Here is a 21,452-nt window from a genome sequence, read left to right as displayed (position 1 = left end):
GGCGTCCAAGAAAGTCCAGCAAGCGCCAGGATCGTCTCCTAAAGAGGATTCAGCTGCAGGATCGGAGTGCCACCAGTGCAGAGCTTGCTCAGGAATGGCAGCAGGCAGGTGTGAGCGCATCTGCACGCACAGTGAGGCGAAGACTTTTGGAAGATGGCCTGGTGTCAAGAAGGGCAGCAAAGAAGCCACTTCTCTCCAAAAAAAACATCAGGGACAGATTGATTTTCTGCAGAAAGTATGGTGAATGGACTGCTGAGGACTGGGGCAAAGTCATATTCTCAGATGAAGCCTCTTTCCGATTGTTTTGGGGCATCTGGAAAAAGGCTTGTCCGGAGAAGAAAAGGTGAGCGCTACCATCAGTCCTGTGTCATGCCAACAGTAAAGCATCCTGAGACTATTCATGTGTGGGGTTGCTTCTCATCCAAGGGAGTGGGCTCACTCACAATTTTGCCCCAAAACTCAGCCATGAATAAAGAATGGTACCAAAACACCCTCCAACAGCAACTTCTTCCAACAATCCAACAACAGTTTGGTGAAGAACAATGCATTTTCCAGCACGATGGAGCACCGTGCCATAAGGCAAAAGTGATAACTAAGTAGCTCGGGGACCAAAACGTTGACATTTTGGAAACTCCCCAGATCTTAATCCCATTGAGAACTTGTGGTCAATTCTCAAGAGGCGGGTGGACAAACAAAAACCCACTAATTCTGACAAACTCCAAGAAGTGATTATGAAAGAATGGGTTGCTATCAGTCAGGAATTGGCCCAGAAGTTGATTGAGAGCATGCCCAGTCGAATTGCAGAGGTCCTGAAAAAGAAGGGCCAACACTGCAAATACTGACTCTTTGCATACATGTCATGTAATTGTCGATAAAAGCCTTTGAAACGTATGAAGTGCGTGTAATTATATTTCACTACATCACAGAAACAACTGAAACAAAGATCTAAAAGCAGTTAAGCAGCAAACTTTGTGAAAACGAATATTTGTGTCACTCAAAACTTTTGGCCACGACTGTAGAGTCACAAATAGAAGCGGAAATTCTCGAACTTCAAGAGGAACTTGCAGCTTCTGAGCGATCCAGACGTCATGCGGAGCGGGAAAGGGATGAGCTGGCTGATGAGGTCTCAAACAGCATCTCAGGAAAATCGGCTCTCGTGGAGGAGAAAAGACTTTTGGAAGCCAGGATTGCTCAACTTAACCAAGAGTTACATGATCGAATGGTGGACCTGGAACACCAGAGACAAATTGTGTCTAAGTAAGGGAAGAAACAGAAGAAGTTTGACCAGCTCCTGGCTGAAAAGAAATACATCTCCGCTCGATATGCCGAAGAACATGACTGAGCGGAGGCTGATGCTCGGGAAAAGGAGATCAAGGCGCTTTCCTTGGCTAAAGCCCTTGAAGAGGCGCTTGAGGAGCGAGAAGAGTTTGAGAGGCTGAACAAGCAACTTAGAGCAGAGATGGAGGGTCTCATGAACTCAAAAGATGACGTCGGGAAGAACATCTATGAGCTGGAGAAGTCTAAGCCAGAGGCTGTTAAGAATGGGTCTGGAGATGGTGGCGTTGCAGTGCCGGCCGAGTCAGAGAAGATGGAATAGCTTTCTGCTGAACCCATTGATGGGGCTAATATGGATGTAGAGGCCAAGAGGCTCATGGTCAGAAAAGATGTCCCCTCCACCTATAAGACCTTCCAAGTAGCTAGCAGCATGCTGGAGAAGAAGTACCAGGAGACGAACAGTATGTGGATCCTGTTTACTACGATGGGCCGACTCTCCAGAATGCTTCTCGAAAGGAGAACCGTGTCCTAAGTGAGCCTCTGGAGAAAATGCCAGAAGTCGACTAGTCTGGTGGAGTCCCTGGGGTCCCCGGTACCTCCTACCTCGGTGAGAAAGAGGAAAAGAGCTTAAGAGGGCAAGTATATGATGCAGGGTCCAAGAAAACCAAGGCTGTAGAAGTTAAGGCCGAGGTGTGGGAGGATGTGAAGTCCTCGGCTGCTGCAGTGACCAAAGGAACGGCTACCGAAGTGGCAAAGACCACTAAAGAAGCAGAGGTCTCAGAAACTGCCGCCAAAGCAGGAGAAACAATTGCTGAAAAGAAGGAAAACATGAATCGGAGGCACGTAAAAGAAGCGAATGCGGATAAGCCTGCTCTGCTTAAGGAGCTCCGCAAGGCAAAGGAGAAAGGGTTGGGACACAACCATGACTGGGACCTGTTCGGTCCAGAGTTGCAGCAGTCCAAGAAAGGACGTGAGGAGCATGTGCAGAAGCTAGAAAATCTAGAAAGAGAGTACCGGCTCATGAGATGGGCAAGAAAATCTCATTGGTCTTTTTCGGCTCTGTAATAAACTCATGAGGGTGACAAACCAAGCACTGTTGTCCTGGGTCTGGCAGAATAAGGGGAAGACTGTAGGCCAGATCGATGCCCATTCACGAGCATCTGGATTTGTGTATTTGATGCTAGTATTCACCCCAACGGGCTTGAACAAAGGGGGAGGGGTATGTGAGGTAGTGACGGGCCTCATGGCTGCTAGGGGAGATTCATGGCAGGAGTTTCCATGTCTTCCCCGTCAGTCATCAATTTTGAGGCAGCACCAGGTGCCACAATCAGTCTGGGATAAGAGCCCAGCCCAGACTGTCAGTCAAGAGAGAGAGTCTTGGTGCAACAGAGGCCCTGCTACAGGCTCTGGAAGGGTGGTCTCAGCCGGGCTGGCTGAGGGGCCACGGGGCTAGGTGTTAGCCTGAACTTTGGGGGACTCCGCGAGGTATGGGAATCGACGGTCGCTAGGCCAGAGTCAGGCATACTTCTGGGCCACAATCCCCCAAATGTACTGGACTTTGTTACAGCCTGGAAGTGATGGAGTATAGGCTGGAAAAGCCGCATGTTGGTATTGTGTGTAAACGGGTGCTACAAGTGAGGTAGGATTAGTCCTGTTTAGTTAGAGCCCAGACGGGTAAGGGGTTGGTTTTGTAATTTTTTGTTTGACTGTTGTGAAAATAAACCTGACGTTTGGACCTGCAAACCGGCTGTTGTGGAGATAATTGTGAGAATGACCCACGAAAAAGAGCTAATCCCTCACACTATTTATAAATATTAATAGTAAGCCAAAATATTAATAATTAATAGTTCCTTTAACAGAGAAGCAGTAGGTCAAGGAGAAAACTGTTAGGCCTCTTTCACACGAGAGTGTCCGGATAAGGTCAGTTTTGACTGTGATTGCGTTCCGTTTTTATCGCGCGGGTGCAATGTGTTTTGCACGCGCGTGATAAAAAACTGAATGTGGTACCCAGACCCGAACTTCTTCACAGAAGTTCAGGTTTGGGATCTGTGTTGTGTAGATTATATTATTTCCCCTTATAACATGGTTATAAGGGAAAATAATAGCATTCTGAATACAGAATGCTTAGTACAATAGGGCTGGAGGGGTTTTAAAAAATTATAATTTAACTCACCTTAATCCACTTGTTCGCGCAGCCCGGCATCTCTTCTGTCTTCTTCTTTAAAGAATAGGACCTTTGAGGACATCACTGCCCTCATCACATGGTCCATCACATGATCTTTTACCATGGTGATGGATCATGTGACGGACCATGTGATGAGCGTAGTGATGTCATCAAAGGTCCTATTCCTCAAAGAAGAAGACAGAAGAGATGCCGGCTGCGTGAACAAGTGGATTAAGGTGAGTTAAATTATTATTTTTTTAAACCCTCCAGCCCAATTTTACTATGCATTCTGTATTCAGAATGCTATTATTTTCCCTTATAACCATGTTATAAGGGAAAATAAAAAAGATCGGGTCCCCATCCCGATCGTCACCTAGCAACCGCGCGTGAAAATCCCACCGCATCCGCACTTGCTTGCGGATGCTTGCGATTTTCACGCAGCCCCATTCACTTCTATGGGGCCTGTGTTGCGTGAAAAACGCACAATATAGAACATGCTGCGATTTTCACGTAACACAAAAGTGATGCGTGAAAATCACTGCTCATGTGCACAGCCCCATAGAAATGAATGGGTCCGGATTCAGTGCGGGTGCAATGCGTTCACCTCACGCATTGCACCCACGCGGAAATCTCGCCCGTGTGAAAGGGGCCTTAAACTACCAGATGCGTCATATGATAGGGAGACATCACATGCTATCACTCATGTACAAACAGCTGCTTTTTTTCAAAGTCATCTGAAATGATAGGTACGCTATAAGCTGTGTACTTTTGTATATTAAACCAAACAACCTGAAATATAAAAAAAGTATTGCTTAGCGCTGTTAACCCTTTAAATGCCAGTGTGCTGAAAGCTGACCTGGTTGATGCTAGAAATCGCAGTGTGTGCCAGAATTTTGCTGACTGCATGATCTGGTTTTGGGGTGCGCTTAACTCGTTTGTAGCCTGCTACGAAAGATTGGTGTAAGAGTGAGAGTGGAAAGCGGAGTTACTCCTACTAGTTACATCCAACTCACATGTGCAGTGGGTGCTAATACCTGACAATCGGCCCGTACCTTCCTACACTGTGCCATACCTGTATAGCGCATGGCTGCTTGTATCATCAGCAGCGGGTGTTGGCAGAAATGTACATTTGACAATCAATTTGAAATGGTCGGGATCGCGGATGATGGTTTACCCCTTTTGTCACCCCCTAGCCCTCAGATAACAAGAAGGCAGGGTGCTGTTGTAGTTGAGGCCTGACAAATGTCCTCAGACCAACTGTGTTTGATCCTGGCCCTTTCAGCTGGTGATGTGGGTACACCTCAGCTCTATGCCCTGAATCTAAGGCTAGGGCTACATGGTGACTTTGGTTGTGCATGACCAAAAAGATCTAATTTGGCTGTAAAAAAAAAAGAAGACAAAATTAAAGATAAGTCACAGGCCATAATTGCACAAGACTTGCATTTGGTGGTTGACGTGAGACTTAGTGTACGACATGCGGAGTGGGGGTGCAGGAGGGGGCGGATCGGGGTAGGAGGGTATAGGATGTGGGATGGGAGAGGAGAAGTGAGGAGCAGCTGAAGTAGGCAGCGGCGCAAGCAGCATCAAGAAAGCAGCAGAGACCGAGTGGCTCACGTGAGAGCAGTACGACCCATCAGTGTACCACTTGTCAAGAACTTTCCCTGCCTATACTACTCAGCCATTCCACATTGCAGCTAACTGGCCCACAAGACTATTGCCCATTTAGGGTCTGTTCACATCACATTTGGACCTATGTTCAACATATACGCCATTGCATCCATAGATCTCAATACACCTGGTGGGGTGACCCTTTTGCACAGGTATAAATAGGTATGCCTTCTTCCTACTGTTTAAATACAGTCGATCCCTAAGTTGCATGATACTATGAGTTTGGTGTGGAAGAACTTGACTGGCTGCACAGAGCCATGACCTTATCGAACACCTTTGGGATGAACTAGAACAGAGATTATGAGACAGGCCTTCTCCTCCAACATCAGTGTCTGACCTCACAAATGCTCTTCTGGATGAATGGGCAAAAATTCCCACAGACACAGTCCAAAATCTCGTAGAAAATGTTTCCAGGAATGTGGAAGCTGTTTTAACTGCAATGTAGGGACCAACTCCATATTAAAAGGGTTGTCCAGCCGTTTGTAATAATGACCTATCCTCAGGATAGGTCATCAACTTCTTATCAGCGGGGGTCCGACACCTGGCAGCCCCGCTGATCAGCTGTTTAAAGAGGAGGCAGCGCTGCTTTCTCTTCATTACACTTCACTTCCGATAATGGAGTAAGTACTTGTAATTACACTACGCCACCGCTCCACAGGAGACGACGCATAGTGTAAAGACCAGGAATTGGCGCTCGCATGGAACGCCAACTCCTCTTCAAACAGCTGATCGGAGGTTGTGCTGGGTGTCGGATTCCCGCCGATTATATATTGATGATCTATCCTGAAGATATGTCATCAGTTTATGGATTCAGAAGGAGATGTCATAAAAGCTCCTGGAAGTGTGTCCTAGTACATTTGACCATATTGTGTATATTGTAGAAATTTCGGTGATTATCCCGATGTTTATTATATTTATTAAGATCGTTTGGCGTAAAAATGGTCGCAAAGGCATTTAACGTCTATGCGACAATATATTGTTGTACAGCATTTTTATGCCAAGTATGACAGATAAGTGGGATGGGGGCAAAGGCAGGGCCCCAGCAATTTTTGTAAAAATTTGACAAAAAAACTACACCAACCAGCAGTGGCAATCTGGGAACCTAAAATGGCTCTGGGAAAAAAAACTAAAAGTGGCCACATGCTGCTGGCGGGTTCAAATTGATGGAAGGCGGGGCAACAAAAGTAGGCAGAGTCTGCAATAACATAGTGCAAAATATCGTCCCATCAGCACCTTGTACCACAGTGCAGCTGTTACGATCAGTGTGGGGGAAACTCCACGCTGAACACAGGAGGGAAGGGGAACAGTAACTGGGCCTGGAAACTAGGGAAAAGACAGGTCACCTCCTAGACAACCCTAATCCGGACCCTAACTACTTATCAATATGAATAGACCTTGAAGGTAGAAATATTCATATGCAGGATACCTAGGCCCTGATTTCCCTATAAGACCCTGGGATAAGGTTAGGACAAGAGACAACACATTCCTCCCCAGAAGGACAAATGGAAGTCTCTGTCTCAGGCCCAGATACAAACAACAGGGAATATAACAAACACAAACAAACGCAACACTTAACTTCTGTAGAGATGGAGGCGCAGGAACACCAGAGACGGCCTCACACCAGCTCAGCCAAACCCAAATGAAGCTATCTACCGCATAGTCAGAAGAGTGGGTTCAGACTATAAAGGGTAGAAGTGATGACCACTGAGCAACAGCTGTGAAAAGGGAAGTGGTCATTAACCCTATCAACACTGAATCAAGAGAAATCAAGAAGGCTCTTAGATTCCTCCATGCTCAGCCAGTCTCCTTGATCTCGTGACATCAGTCACCTGAGGGACCGTGACAGCAGCACCATGTATTGCAGCAAAATCTGTTCCTCTGTGGTGGCCATCAATAGATGCCATTTCTGTCCACCTCCTATAGTTGTCTCTAAATAAAATATGCAGGGAGCTTTGGAGGTGAGATGCGACCACAGCAGTTGAATTCAGGAGCGTATGTGCGCTTGCTGGCTGGATACATGAGTAGCTTATTGCAGCTTATTATTGTACCCAGTTAGGGCTGTTTCACACGAGCGGATGCCGTGCGTGTCATCCACAGCATGAATGACAGCCAAGCCCCGCTCCGTGCCTCTCTGTCATCTTTTTACTACAAAATCACAGTGAGATAAAGTTGTCACCATGGTTTTGTAGTAAAAAGATCACAGAGAGGCAAAGAGCATTATCAATCATGTTAATGCCCCGTGTCTCTGCTGTACAGTGCGGTGCTTGGCTGTCATTCATGCTGAGGAAGACACGCATAGCATCCACTCGTGTGAAAGAGCCCTTAGTGAGGGCGCCTTCACACACTGCAAATTTTGTGGAACTGAAAATCAGTTCCATACCCTAAGGCTGGTTTCACACGGGCGTTGCGGGAAAAGGTGCGGGTGCGTTGCGGGAACATGCACGATTTTTCCGCGCGAGTGCAAAACATTGTAATGCGTTTGCACTCGCGTGAGAAAAATCGCGCATGTTTGGTACCCAAACCCGAACTTCTTCACAGAAGTTCGGGCTTGGGATCGGTGTTCTGTAGATTGTATTATTTTCCCTTAAAACATGGTTATAAGGGAAAATAATAGCATTCTGAATACAGAATGCATAGTAAAATAATGATCGGGTCTCCATCCCGATCATCACCTAGCAACCGTGCGTGAAAATCGCACCGCATCCGCACTTGCTTGCAGATGCTTGCGATTTTCACGCAACCCCATTCACTTCTATGGGGCCTGCGTTGCGTGAAAAATGCACACTGGCCACCAATGATATTACAATAGAGGGGGGCCGACGGAGGGGGGGGGGGGGCGGGAGAGGGGAGGCCGCACACTGGCCACCAATGATATTCAAACTGGGGAGGGTGGGGGGTCTGCCCCCTGCTGCCTGGCAGCCCCTGATCTCTTACAGGGGGCTATGATACGCACAATTAACCCCTTCAGGGTTAATTGTGCGGATGACAGCCCCCTCTAAGAGATCGGGTGCTGCCAGGCAGCAGGGGGCAGTCATGTACACAGTTTGTAGTATATTCTAACTAGAAGCGTCCCCATCACTATGGGAACGCCTCTGTGTTAGAATATACTGTCGGATATGAGGTTCACGATGTAACTCATATCCGACAGTATATTCTAACATCGAGGCGTTCCCATGGTGATGGGGACGCTTCAAGTTAAAATATACCATCGGATTGGAGAAAACTCCGATCCTATGGTATATTAACTCCTGACTTTACATTGAAAGTCAATAGGGGACGGATCCGTTTGAAATTGCATCATATTGTGTCAACGTCAAACGGATCCGTCCCCATTGACTTGCATTGTAATTCAGGACGGATCCGTTTGGCTCCGCACGGCCAGGCGGACACCAAAACGACTGTTTTTTCATGTCCGTGGATCCTCCAAAAATCAAGGAAGACCCACAGACGAAAAAACGGTCACGGATTACGTACCTACGGACCCCGTTTTTGCGGACCGTAAAAAAAAACGGTCGTGTGCATGAGGCCTAACTCCGTCTTTTAGAATATTACGAATATTCTAAAAGACGAAGATAGAGCAATATTAAGAAATTTCGTAAAATACACATATTAGCCTAGCCATAGTCATAGGAACGTTGCCTTATACAGGAATAAAAAAAAAAAAAAAATCGTACGATTAATTTAATTGCATATTATTCGAGCAAAATAAAATAATTACGAATATTCGATTTCGACTAAAATAATATGAATATTCATTCGAATATTCGCGAAATATCGCGAAATCGAATATGGCACCTCCCGCTCATCACTAGAACACATCAGCTGCGTGGATGACTAGAAATGAGAGACTATGGGGGGTCATCTACAGAGACCAGTGTTTTAGTTAATTTGGTCTCAGCCCCCCCCCCCCCCCCAAAGTGGCAAGGATGGTGTAAAAATACCTGCGCAGCAAAATATTGTCGCACAGGCTTTTAAAAAGTCTTAAACAGGGGTCTTGTAACTTTTTTTTTTATTATAAACTGGCGTAGGTATGTTAGCAAATGATCCCCAACGTGGTCACCGCTACGTGGACCGTGCCATCACATTTACCCTTTTTGAATTTACTGCTCAATGATGTCAGGTGTTTATAAGCTGCAGCCTGCTGAAGGATTTCAAGGGGTTGTCCAGTTTTTCTCATATATATTTCGCTGTCCTGCGATTGCTCATTTCCTAATATACTGTGATGGCCCCATCTTCAGATTGCGATGCCAGTCACGTGAAGCCTCATTCACACGTCCATGTACGTGATGTAATCTGGGATAAGATGGTCAGTGATTCATCCGTGCGTCTGTTTTTTTGCTCTCTGTGTTTAACTGACACTGGATAGCTGAAAATGTGTTTCCATAGCATCTCCTCCTAATGGTCTGTGAAACATGGATGGCACCCATGTTGCGTCTGTGTTTTTCACGGATCCATAGGCTATAATGGGTGTGATGGATCCGGACAAAATAGAGCATGCTTCCGTTGCATGCCAAAACTACGGACCCACAGAACAGGCTAAAACATGGATGTGCGAATACACACATTAAAATGAATGGGAACGCATGCTGTCCGTAGAGAACACGTACAGCACGCATCCGTAAATCACTGACGTGTAAATGAGGCTTAAAGGGGTCCTGCAGGTTTTTTTTTTAAACTGATGCTTAGCCCCGCCCAGGCCATTGATACTCGTCGTGACGTCAGGGAATCGGCGGGGGGGCCCCTGTTCTGGTAACTTGGGCCCCAGGAGTCAGACACTTATACCCTCATACAGCAGCATGGCAGCACCATGAGAACCCTGCCCACCTATGGTCATGAAAGACCATCTAAAAGAAAAAGAAAAAAAAAGAAAAAAAAAAAAGGCCTTTGTAGCCCCCAGCAACCAATCACTGCGCGGATTTCATTTTTAAGAGCAGAATACAAAATGAAAGCTGCACTATGATTGGTTGCTATGGTCCACATATGCTGTTCCTATTGGCCAGCTTCATAACTCCCCCTACTGGTCGCATTACACCATATTAAGGAGCCGCCATTTAGCCTCACCCCCTAATACAGTCTAATAGGTACATGAAAGAAACAAGCTGCCTGCGTGATAAAAGTGCCTGACAAAACCTCCATATTATATTATCCTAAAATTAAAAACCTCTACCAGCCGCACGCCATGAACAGAAAACAAACAACACCCCCACCCCCACACAACCTTCGTTTGGTTTATTCCGGAAGTGTTCCTAACTGAAGGGGAAAAAAATAGTCCGCGCAGTAACACGTACTGGTGACGTGCCGCTAAGCCAACGAAACCTACTTCAAGGCGGAAGGATCCAGACGCGCGGCGCGGGGAGGGTTTAAAGGAGGAAGGAAGCCATTTTGGAGCTTCGACTTAGAAAAACGCACGGAGAAGAAACAAAAAAATAAATAAATAAAAGAAAGGGAAGAAAAACTAGGGAAAAAAAACCTTACCAATAGTGAGAAGTAATCCATCAACGGCGAGCCACCGTCTGAAGAAGAGGACATCGCGGCTGTTGAGGAATCGGAAGAGTTCGGGCCGCGGGGTGCGTTGTGTGAGGCCTGTGGGGAAGGGGATGGAATCGGGGGAGCGGGCGGGGTGGTGGAGTGGGGCCTAGCGGGAGGGAGGACTGGCTGTGGGGAGCCGGTGGGGCCCCCAGGAGGAGGAGGAGGAGGATGATGGCGGCGTAGTCCGTCTGCACGGCGGCTGGCGCAGTTGGTTGTGTGGGAGTGCTGTTTGGCGATGGTCGGTTTATGGGGGGTCTTATAGATGTGTGGGCTGTGTCTGTCTGTATATATATCTCCTGCTGGTCTGAAATGTAACCCTCAGCGTGGCCTGACAGCGGCGGCCTAGCAGGACACGATAGGGGTTGTAGTTGCTTCCTGCGACCAGTCTATAGAGAGGGCTGCATGTTTACCCTGGGCCCCGTGACCCCACAGGGACCCCTCTGGTTGTGTCACCACAAATCGCAGCCCCTGAGGCTGTGTTCACACCAGTGCGGTTTCCCCCTACGTTATATGGGAGCGATAGAACTGTCAAGCCCAGCACAAGTCACATTGGCTGTAATGGAGTCCGGCGTCTTACTGAACAGGATACTGGCTCACTGCGCGGAGCGTAACGGATGTGACGCTCATTAAAGGGGTGACAAGCCCTTATCCCATGTACACAGGATACGGGGGGATAAGAGTCTCATCAGAGGGGGGTCCCGTTTGTTAGGAGTGGAGAGCCGCTCCGTTCGACTGTACGGAACTGCTGGAGATAGGCGAGCGCTTGTCCTCGGCGGTGGCGCACTGCCACCGCTGAGGACAAGCGCTCGCCTATCTCCAGCAGTTCCGTACAGTCGAACGGAGCGGCCCGTAGGGGGTCACGGAGCACTGGCAGTGGACGCCCATCTCCTGGCCTGTGATAGGGGGTAAGTGTTTATCGGGAAAAGTCCTGTAGGACCTTATGCACACGACCATGTAGGGGCCCCGAACGTCTGCACGCTATCTGTGGAAGCGGATCCATTCACTTGAATGGAGTCCGCGGTCCGCATCAGTTGGCACAGTGAAAAAGTAGCGCGTGCCCTTCTTTTTTTTGCGGTCCAGAGGCACGGACACAGAGCCCGTAGTGCTTCAGTGGGCTTCCGATCCGTGCCGCTGTTCCGCACCGAATTGCGGACCCATTCAAGTCGATGTGCGCTACGGTGCGCACGTTGGCGGTGCCCGTATATTGTGGACCGCAGTACAGTCACGGCCAGCACGTGGTCGTGTGCATGAGGCCTAAAACTGCTGAAGTTGGTGGTAAAACAGAAGCACGACCTCTGTCTGAATACAGAGCTTCATCTGGTTTAACTTTTTTTTTCTTTTCTAATTTTTGCCAGATTTTGACCTGCGTTTATTGAACAAAATGTGTGAACTGACTAGGGATCGACCGATATATTTTTAAAAATTTTTTTTTAGAGCCGATAATCTGTGAACTTTCAGGCCGATGGCCAATAATTTATACCGATATTTTATATCTCATAATATATGTATTAGTTGGTAGTCACTGAGGTGGTGGAAATTTGCATTTGGCATTAGTATATTATAAATGTAAATTATTAAAGCCCTTAGTTGGCAGTCAATTTATAATGTACATTTATAATATACTAGTGCCAAATGCCATTTTCCACACCATCCCCCCTCTGAATTTATTAACCCCTATCGGACCTCAGATCAGCCCTTTTTATTAACCCCCATCGGACCTCAGATCAGCCCTTTATTAACCCCCATCGGACCTCAGATCAGCCCTTTATTAACCCCCATCGGACCTCAGATCAGCCCTTTATTAACCCCCATCGGACCTCAGATCAGCCCTTTATTAACCCCCATCGGACCTCAGATCAGCCCTTTATTAACCCCCATCGGACCTCAGATCAGCCCTTTATTAACCCCCATCGGACCTCAGATCAGCCCTTTATTAACCCCCATCGGACCTCAGATCAGCCCTTTATTAACCCCCATCGGACCTCAGATCAGCCCTTTTATTAACCCCCATCGGACCTCAGATCAGCCCTTTATTAACCCCCATCGGACCTCAGATCAGCCCTTTATTAACCCCCATCGGACCTCAGATCAGCCCTTTATTAACCCCCATCGGACCTCAGATCAGCCCTTTATTAACCCCCATCGGACCTCAGATCAGCCCTTTATTAACCCCCATCGGACCTCAGATCAGCCCTTTATTAACCCCCATCGGACCTCAGATCAGCCCTTTATTAACCCCCATCGGACCTCAGATCAGCCCTTTATTAACCCCCATCGGACCTCAGATCAGCCCTTTATTAACCCCCATCGGACCTCAGATCAGCCCTTTATTAACCCCCATCGGACCTCAGATCAGCCCTTTATTAACCCCCATCGGACCTCAGATCAGCCCTTTTATTAACCCCCATCGGACCTCAGATCAGCCCTTTATTAACCCCCATCGGACCTCAGATCAGCCCTTTATTAACCCCCATCGGACCTCAGATCAGCCCTTTATTAACCCCCATCGGACCTCAGATCAGCCCTTTATTAACCCCCATCGGACCTCAGATCAGCCCTTTATTAACCCCCATCGGACCTCAGATCAGCCCTTTATTAACCCCCATCGGACCTCAGATCAGCCCTTTATTAACCCCCATCGGACCTCAGATCAGCCCTTTATTAACCCCCATCGGACCTCAGATCAGCCCTTTATTAACCCCCATCGGACCTCAGATGAATAAAATAAAAAATGCTTCACCTCTCCTGCGCAGCGGCTCCTCTTCATCTCCTGGTCCGGCGTCTCGCTCCCCTGTGTTCTCCGGCCCGCGCTGCACTGACAGCGTGCAGTGTCAGGTCATAGTGTGCGCACTACGTCCTGACGCTGTATGGGGTCAGGACAGTGCAGCGTGGGCCCCATCAAAGAAGACCAGGGAGAGTGAGTATTGAAAGCGTTTGCTGCGCTTCTTTTCCGCTCCCGGCACCCGATGCATACTAGTGCACGCTTCCATAATTGAAGTGCTTACTAGAATTAGCTTTATACGCATTATTGGTATATCGGCAAGGTTAGATGCCGATACCGATAATGTACAAAATCCTGAATATCGGCCGATCCCTAGAACTGACACACAGCTTGTTTAAAGGGAACCTGTCACCGGGATTTTGTGTATAGAGCTGAGGTCATGGGTTGCTAGATGGCCACTAGCACATCCGCAATACCCAGTCCCCATAGCTCTGTGTGCTTTTATTGTGTAAAAAACACGATTTGATACATATGCAAATGAACCTGAGATGAGACCTGTCCCTGACTCATCTCACATACAGCACTCATCTCAGGTTAATTTGCATATCTATTAAATCGTTTTTTTTTTTTTACACAATAAAGCACACAAAGCTATGGGGACTGGGTATTGTGGATGTGCTAGCGGCCATCTAGCAACCCATGTCCTCAGCTCTATACACAAAATCCCGATGACAGGTTCCCTTTAAAGAGGACCTTTCATGGGTCCAGGCATTATAAACGAAGTATCAGGATACGTAGCGCTTAGTGCAGGGATCTAACTGCACTTAATATTTTTCCTGGGCGCTGTTCTCTTTGCCTGCTGTGGTCCCCATTGTATTCTCCCGCCTGGTATGTTAATTTTAGCATCGGAGCAACGAGGAGGAGACTGTCTTTCTCCATGGGCGTCTCCTTCTCCCCTGGCTGTAGCGCTGTGCAATCGCAGCGGAGAGCGTCACTGCCAGGTAGAAGGGGAGTTGTTTTTTTATCCCCATACAGTATAGTGTCTCCTTGTGGCTGCCCCAGTGCCCCATGCAGTATAACGTCTTCAGTTAGTATAAGGGCACTTTCACATTAGCGTTATTCTTTTCCGGTATTGAGTTCCGTCACAGGAGGTCAATACCGGAAAAGTACTGATCGGTTTAATCCCAATGCATTCTAAATGGAGAGCAATCCGTTTGAGCAAGTATGCCGGATCTGGTATCAAGTGTGTCGGTAAAACTGATCCGGTTTCCAGGTCTGCGCATGCACAGACCTTTAAAAAATGTGAAAAATAATAAATACCAGATCCGTTTTTCCGGATGACACTGGAAAAACGGATCTGGTATTGCAATGCATTTGTCAGACTGATCAGGATGACATGCGTTTGCATACAGTTTTCCTGATCAAACAATGGAACTGCCTGCCGGACTCAAACACAAGTGTGAACGTACCCTAATGCACCAGACATGCATAACCACCACTCTATCCAAATGTTCTTGTGACTGGCGGCAGTAGACTGCCCAATGAACAGATGGCGGTGTGAAGGGAGTGGCGTGGGTGCTGGCAATGTTATACAGCTGACATATGCCTGTAATGGTCGGGTTAACTGAAGAAGCTAGACAGGGAGGGGGCTCAATCCCGTGCCCCCATCACCCATGCAGTGTCATTGTGCTGTGCGGACAGTTTGTCATGGCAGTGAGGGGCCTGGTGAAGGCCTGTTATAACCGTCCTCCGAATAGGTGTAAGACAGAGGAGCACAGGACCCTGCACTATTCAGATGATCGCATTTTAAAGTCCCTAAAGCTACCTGCACACGTTGCGGAATACGCCGTTTTTCACGTAGATTTTGCGTGGAAAAACCACAGAGTGATACAGAACCAACAAAGTGTATGAGACTAGACTAATCTCATGTACACCGCATCAAGTCCACACCAAAAAAAGCGGATTTTTTGTTTTTAAATCTGCACCATGCGCAGTAAAGGTGTGACTGCACCGTGTGGTCGTGTTGCGGGTACGGGCTGCCTAATGAGACCGCAGTGTGTAGTCGGCACCTTCAATACCACGGGGCCATTAGCAATGCAGACTGACTAAACGGTGCAAAAGCCAGCCGCGGCCTGTATGGACGTCACAAGTAGTGTTGAGTGAACTTCTGTTTTAAGTTCGGCTTCCGGTTAGCGGAGAATCCCGATATGGATTCCGAATTCTGTTGTGGTCCGTGGTAGCGGAATCAATAATGGCCGATTATTGATTCCGCTACCACGGACCACAACGGAATTCGGAATCCATATCTGGATTCTCCGCTAACCGGAAGCCGAACTTTAGGCGCCGAACTTAAAACAGAAGTTCGCTCAACACTAGTCACAAGCGGGACACGACTGTGCCGTGTGGTCAGAGCATTATTTGGACTGAAAAAATGTAAGCATCTGTCATTTTAAAAATTTTTGTTTTTATAGTTTAACCTCTCCCCACCACCACTGCCATTTAGCAGATAAATAATTTGCGCAATAAGACTTTTTTGGACACTGAGGTCATTGATGGCATTATTTATCCCGCACTGACATCCGCTAGATAAAAAATTGTAACCTTGATAGCTCATCCTGCAACCGAGCCGGCCACGTGGCTCATCAATGGAAAAATAACCTCCGGGTGTCAGAATATTGCAGCATGAAGCAGTTTTTGGTCAGGTTTTACTGGTTTAAAAAAACTAAGTTTGGTATTGCTGTAATTGTGTTGACTCGCTGACATTTATGCTGCACGGCAAACTCTAGAAAAACAAAACTCAAAGAACAATGACTTTTTTTTTCCCCCCCTGATTCAATCGTGCAAACAATTGTTTCCCAATAAGTTATATGGTATTTAAAGGGAGGTTTTCATTTATATATATATATATATATATATATATATATATATATATATATATATATATATATTTTTATTTTATAATTTTTTTTTTTTACTGATGACCTGTCCTCAGGATAGGTCATCAGTATCTGATTGGGGTCTTACACCCGGGACCCCCGCCGACCAGCTGTTTGAGAAGGCGCTGGTGCTCGGCCTTCTCTCTGCTTTTCCTAGGCCAGTAACATCACATTTATCGTTCACGTGGTCTAGGAGCAACTAAGCCCCATTCAATTGGATGCAATACCAAGCACAGCCCCTATACAATGTACGGCGCTGTACTCACAGGAGCGCCAATGCCTTCTCAAAACAGATGATCAGCAAGGGTCCTGGGTGTCGGCCCCCCACCGATCAGATACTCATGACCCATCCAGAGGACAGGTCATCAGTAAAAAAAAAAAAACTCAGGAAACCCTTTTAAATGGTATCATTAAAAAATACAACTCTCCCTACAACAAAGCAGCCCTCATACAGCTATATTGACTGAGAAGGTAGTTGTCTTGGAAGGTGCGGGATCATGTATACTGATTCATGCTGGCCATCGAGTCGCGCTCTTTTCTGCTAAGCCTCCCCTTGTCTAGCCCAAGAAATACATAATATGTGGTGCCCACGGAAGGCTCATGAATTCTGGCCTGATTAGCCTAGTAAATCGGCGCTCTTATATATAGGAGATGGTTATTGAGAAATATCTGCCGGATTACTGGTTTATGGTGAAGCTAGAAGACTGTTGGGGAGTTTGTGGAAGTTGAGGTTCCCCTTTGGTGAGACACAACAGGATCTCTGCTTGTGTGTGGCATTTTCTAATGTACTTTTTTGTTTTTTAAAGTAGCACTCCCGCAAAAATGTTTGTTAGAAAGGTGCATGTAAACTGTAGTGAAGGTCATCTTCCTACCGGTGACTCCCTCCCTTCTGATCCTCAGCTGTGTCATGTGACCGTCACTCTGATCTCCAACTGACCCAGGACAGGAAGTCAGTTACTTTTCTATTCATTCCTATGAGACTGACATTGAGGCTCACAGGAATACAAACTGGCTTCCTGTCCACACACAAGATGCTGTGTTATTTGGAGAGTCAGAGTGTTGGTCACATGACACAGTTGAGCATCAGCAGGGAGGTTATAATGCACAAATAGTCACTGCTAAGATTATCTTCCCTACTGGTTACATCGTGTACCTTTTCTAACAGGTCAGAGGACAACAATTTTTGTTGGAGTGCTTCTTTAATTAGGTTTCTAATGCCTTGCCATTGCCCTGTGAGGTAGTCACAAAATTATAGGTCTGTGTGTTGTCGCAGCAGCCATTACCTAGCCTGTGCTTTTATTGACTAGATCCTCCACTGGATAGATGATGGATAACAGATCATGGGAGAGCCGACCGCTCAGACCCCCCACTATTCTGAGATTGAGGGTCCTGGAGTCTCCTCGTCAGTCCATTCACTTCTTTGGGGCTGACGTAGACGGGGCAGTGGTGGACCATCATGGAGGGACTCGGAAACCCCTCATTCGTGACCACAATCTGTTATATAGGTGAAATATTGCCCGTCTGTTAGATTACACAAAATTCTATCCCTTTAACGGCTGGGTTCATGAATAAAATTCCCCTTAGTGTATATATTGCTGTTAGAAAAGTTGTGCAGTTCTAGTATATTGGTGACCTATCCTCAGTGTCTCCTTAGTCTGAGAGCCATAGTTTTTTGAGCGATTGTCTTCAGTAGGGGCTCAGTTTTTGCGGGATGAGGTGATGGTTAGATTGGTACTATTTTGGGGGGCATACGCCTTTTTGATCTCTCGGTGTTGCACTTTTAGTGATGTAAAGTGACAAAAAAAATGTAGTTTTTTTAGCACACTTTTTTTATTACTTGAAACAAAAAAAATTATTGAAAACAATGTTTTTTTTTTCCCCACTCTGGGACTTCAACTTTTGGGGGTCTGATCCCCTTTACAATGCATCCCAATACTACTTATACATATTGTGACTGGAGATGAGGACCAGAGCGCCAGCGCTGGAAATGGCAGGAAATTGTAGTATTTATTTATTTTTTATTTTTTTGTTACCTGGGCTTTAGGGACATTTTAAATATAAAGCATGCACCCTCTTCTAAAGGCAGTTTCCCCGTCTCATAAAGTGATTGCATATGACTATATGTGATTACATTATCTGTGGGTGTCTGAACTCTATAGCACGTGGCACTGGTTTAGTGCTCCATCCTCAGCAGGCGGACAAAGTGCTGTCTCTTTAATTCTCAGAATAGGTGCATGCGCCAGAGGCAAAACGCCCATTAATTATAGTGATGGCATATTGTAGCCATGTGAATAGCCTTTTGAGGGGGCTTTTTTTTTTTTTTTTTTTTTTTTTTTTTTTACATAGGAATAGGTCATCAATATCAGATCTGTAGGGGACTGGCACCCCGCCACGGTCTCTTCCTAGGCCATGTAATGTCACCGTAATTGCAGCTCCCCATTCAAGTTAATGGGTCTGAGCTGCAATACCAAGCACAGCCTCTATACAATGTAGAGCGCTGTGCTCGGTGAGTGTCACGGTTTCCTGAAACAGCTGATTGGCCGGGCTGCCGACACTCGGACCCCTGCTGATGTGTTAATGATGACCTATCCTGATAGGTCATCATTATCTTTTCCAGGATAACCCTTTTAATGAATAAAATATAGGATATACTGAGTCTCTTCTCATAAACCTATACATCTGTCTGCTCAGCTCTATGCCTTGCTGCCTGTAGACTGCTCCAGGCAGTGGGAAAAGTAGCTAATTAGAGGGGGAAAGGCTGATTTAGATGCTGCTACCTCCTGAGCTGCAACATGCAGCTGGTCTTGTTTGAAAGCTGACATTCCAAGCTTTCAGACAATACCAGAATGACAGCAAAATGTGTAGCACAGGGGAAGATATCACTGATAGAAATCGGGATGCAGTGAATGCCGCTGAAAGCAAAAACTGGTTTTACTCGCTTATTCCCGACTTGATTTCTAACACTGATTTCTCCTCTGTTACTTGGACTTTAGCTGTCATTTTGTATCTAGGTCTGGCTGAGATCTCGCGCCTGCGCACTGCTTCGCCAGGCTGGCGCATGAGCACTAGTTGAATCGATGCTGTGCCCACAATGGGCATCACAGTGTGCATGGCCTGGCGAAGCAGTGTGCCGGTGCGAGATCCCGGCCAGACTTGGGGATGACGCAAAGGAAGAGGCTGGGGAGGAGTAACGCAGAAAGAAGGCAGAGAAGCCTGGGCGCCTACACACAGAACTCCGCCCCTGGGCACTTGCGAGTGCTCATTTACATATGAATTAAGCATTGTTTTTCCTGCTTCTGCAAGTCTAAAGAAAATAACAAAGGTACCGTTACATTCATGTGTAGGTGTGCTACGGAGCCATGTAAGCGCTGTTTTTCACTATTCTGATTGGTGGCCACTTCTGAGCAGATGAGTTTCTTTCTTTTTGACAGATGTCTTTAAAATAAAACTTTCTATCGAACAAAGATTTTTCAGGCATTCAGCGCAGTTGGGAATGGAAAACTGTAATCTTTCTTGGGCCTCGTGCACACGACAGTATCTGTTTTGTGCTCCGCAAACTGGATCTGCAAAACGTGGATACCGACTGCGTGCATCCCGCTGTTTTCCGTCCCACCCTGTTGTAAAAAGGCCGCCTCTTGTCTGCAAAATGGATTTTTATTTTTGGCGGGACAGACATGACCGCATTGATGCGGACAGTACACAGATGACATCCTAGAAATGAACAGGTCCGCATGCAGTCTGCAAAAAATGCCCCTCCCCCATCGTGTACTAAAAACTACCATCCCAGTAGGTTTTGGAGTAAGTGAATACAAAGGATCCGTTGAATTCCTGCACTAACATTTGTTTCCCTTTCTTATAGGTTGCTTTGACAGATCTAAAGTCAAATCTACATCCGGGGGCTTTTTTTTTTTATATATATATAAAGTTGATTTGGTGCATCGGAACAAGTGACTTCAAAGACTTTAGCAAGAACAAGCACTTGTTTGCGTTGCAATAACAAGGACTCATTTATTGAGCGAGACTTTATCTCTTCATTTTGAAGAGTCCTATAAACTGTTATTACAGTCTCTGTACTGACTCTCAAAACTTTGAAGTTGAAGAAACTTTCAAAGGGACAATTTAATAGAAAACAAAATGAGCACCACAAGAACAGAGAACCCTGTTTTAATGGGTCTGTCCAGTCAGAATGGGCAATTGAGAGGCCCAGTGAAACCAAACCAAGGGCCTGGAAGTGGGGGAATGCAGACACAGCAAATAAGCCAGCTGAAAAACGCCAGCACAATCAATAACGGAAGTCAGCAGCAAGCACAGAGCATGAGCAGCGCTATTAAGTGAGTATACGCTTAGCAGGCTATTTTTTTTGTGCATGTGCCAGGTTTTTATTGTCCAAGGCATCATAAAATTGATCACCCATGGCCAGGTATGACGACTAGCTCGGGTATGATGGCGTTTTGTGAATCTGTTCGATCCATTGTAAGGCCTTATGCACACAGGATGTGTATTATGTGGATTTGTTTAGTTGTGAAGGCCTGTTTCACATTTGTGGTAAACGGGGAACAGCCTGCCGGATACGTGAATACCATGGCTGGCGAGATACTGTCCGGCCCCATCCACTATAATGGGGACCGGCAGAGATTCGGCTGCTACTCAGCAAATATCCCGATAAGCGGCTGGACGAAAACTGCTGCGTGTAGTGGTATTTATCCGGCTGCTCCTCAGCCTATTTGCTGGGTTGCGGCCAGATCTCTGCTGAGCCCCCATTATAGCGAATGAGGCGGGACAATATCTCCTTTGCGCCCCTGGTATTCACGGATCCAGCAGGCTGTTGTGGTTTACCGCAAATGTGAAACTTGCCTAAGTAAATGAGAACAGATAAAATCTCATCTGCAGATTGCAGAAATTTTCTTCATGTAAAGTGACCCGTGGTGCAGATTTTGAAATTCACGACGTGTGAAGTTTCTCTCCGTTTTCATTTACGGATGTCACCCGTTGCAATGAATGGGGTGAAAATTTTCGTCAAATCCATAACAAAATCTGCATGTAAAAAGCCTAAAAAAATCCTGGATCAGTTGCAGAGATGCAGCAAATATATGCACGTAAATCTGTATAAAATAAAATCCAGTGCTCGTGTGATTTTATTTTGTTGTATGGTGGCGCA

The 21,452-nt window shown here is 46.5% G+C and overlaps 1 protein-coding gene across 1 annotated transcript in view; it reads left to right on the top strand.

The window, feature by feature from the left end:
* The first annotated feature begins 10,463 nt into the window (after positions 1-10,463).
* The window catches only part of DDX6 (DEAD-box helicase 6), a 36,939-nt gene continuing 25,950 nt past the window's right edge, over positions 10,464-21,452 (top strand). Inside the window, exons 1-2 of the mRNA XM_040425285.1 lie at positions 10,464-10,674; positions 20,154-20,625. Coding sequence (XP_040281219.1) covers positions 20,429-20,625 — 197 coding nt within the window. The 5' untranslated portion in view covers positions 10,464-10,674; positions 20,154-20,428. The remainder of the gene's footprint in view (positions 10,675-20,153; positions 20,626-21,452) is intronic.

This window comes from Bufo bufo, chromosome 1 (assembly GCF_905171765.1).
Source record: "Bufo bufo chromosome 1, aBufBuf1.1, whole genome shotgun sequence".
Classification (NCBI taxonomy): domain Eukaryota; kingdom Metazoa; phylum Chordata; class Amphibia; order Anura; family Bufonidae; genus Bufo; species Bufo bufo.
Note: the sequence above shows the minus strand (reverse complement) of the source record. Positions and strands in the feature narration are given on the sequence as shown.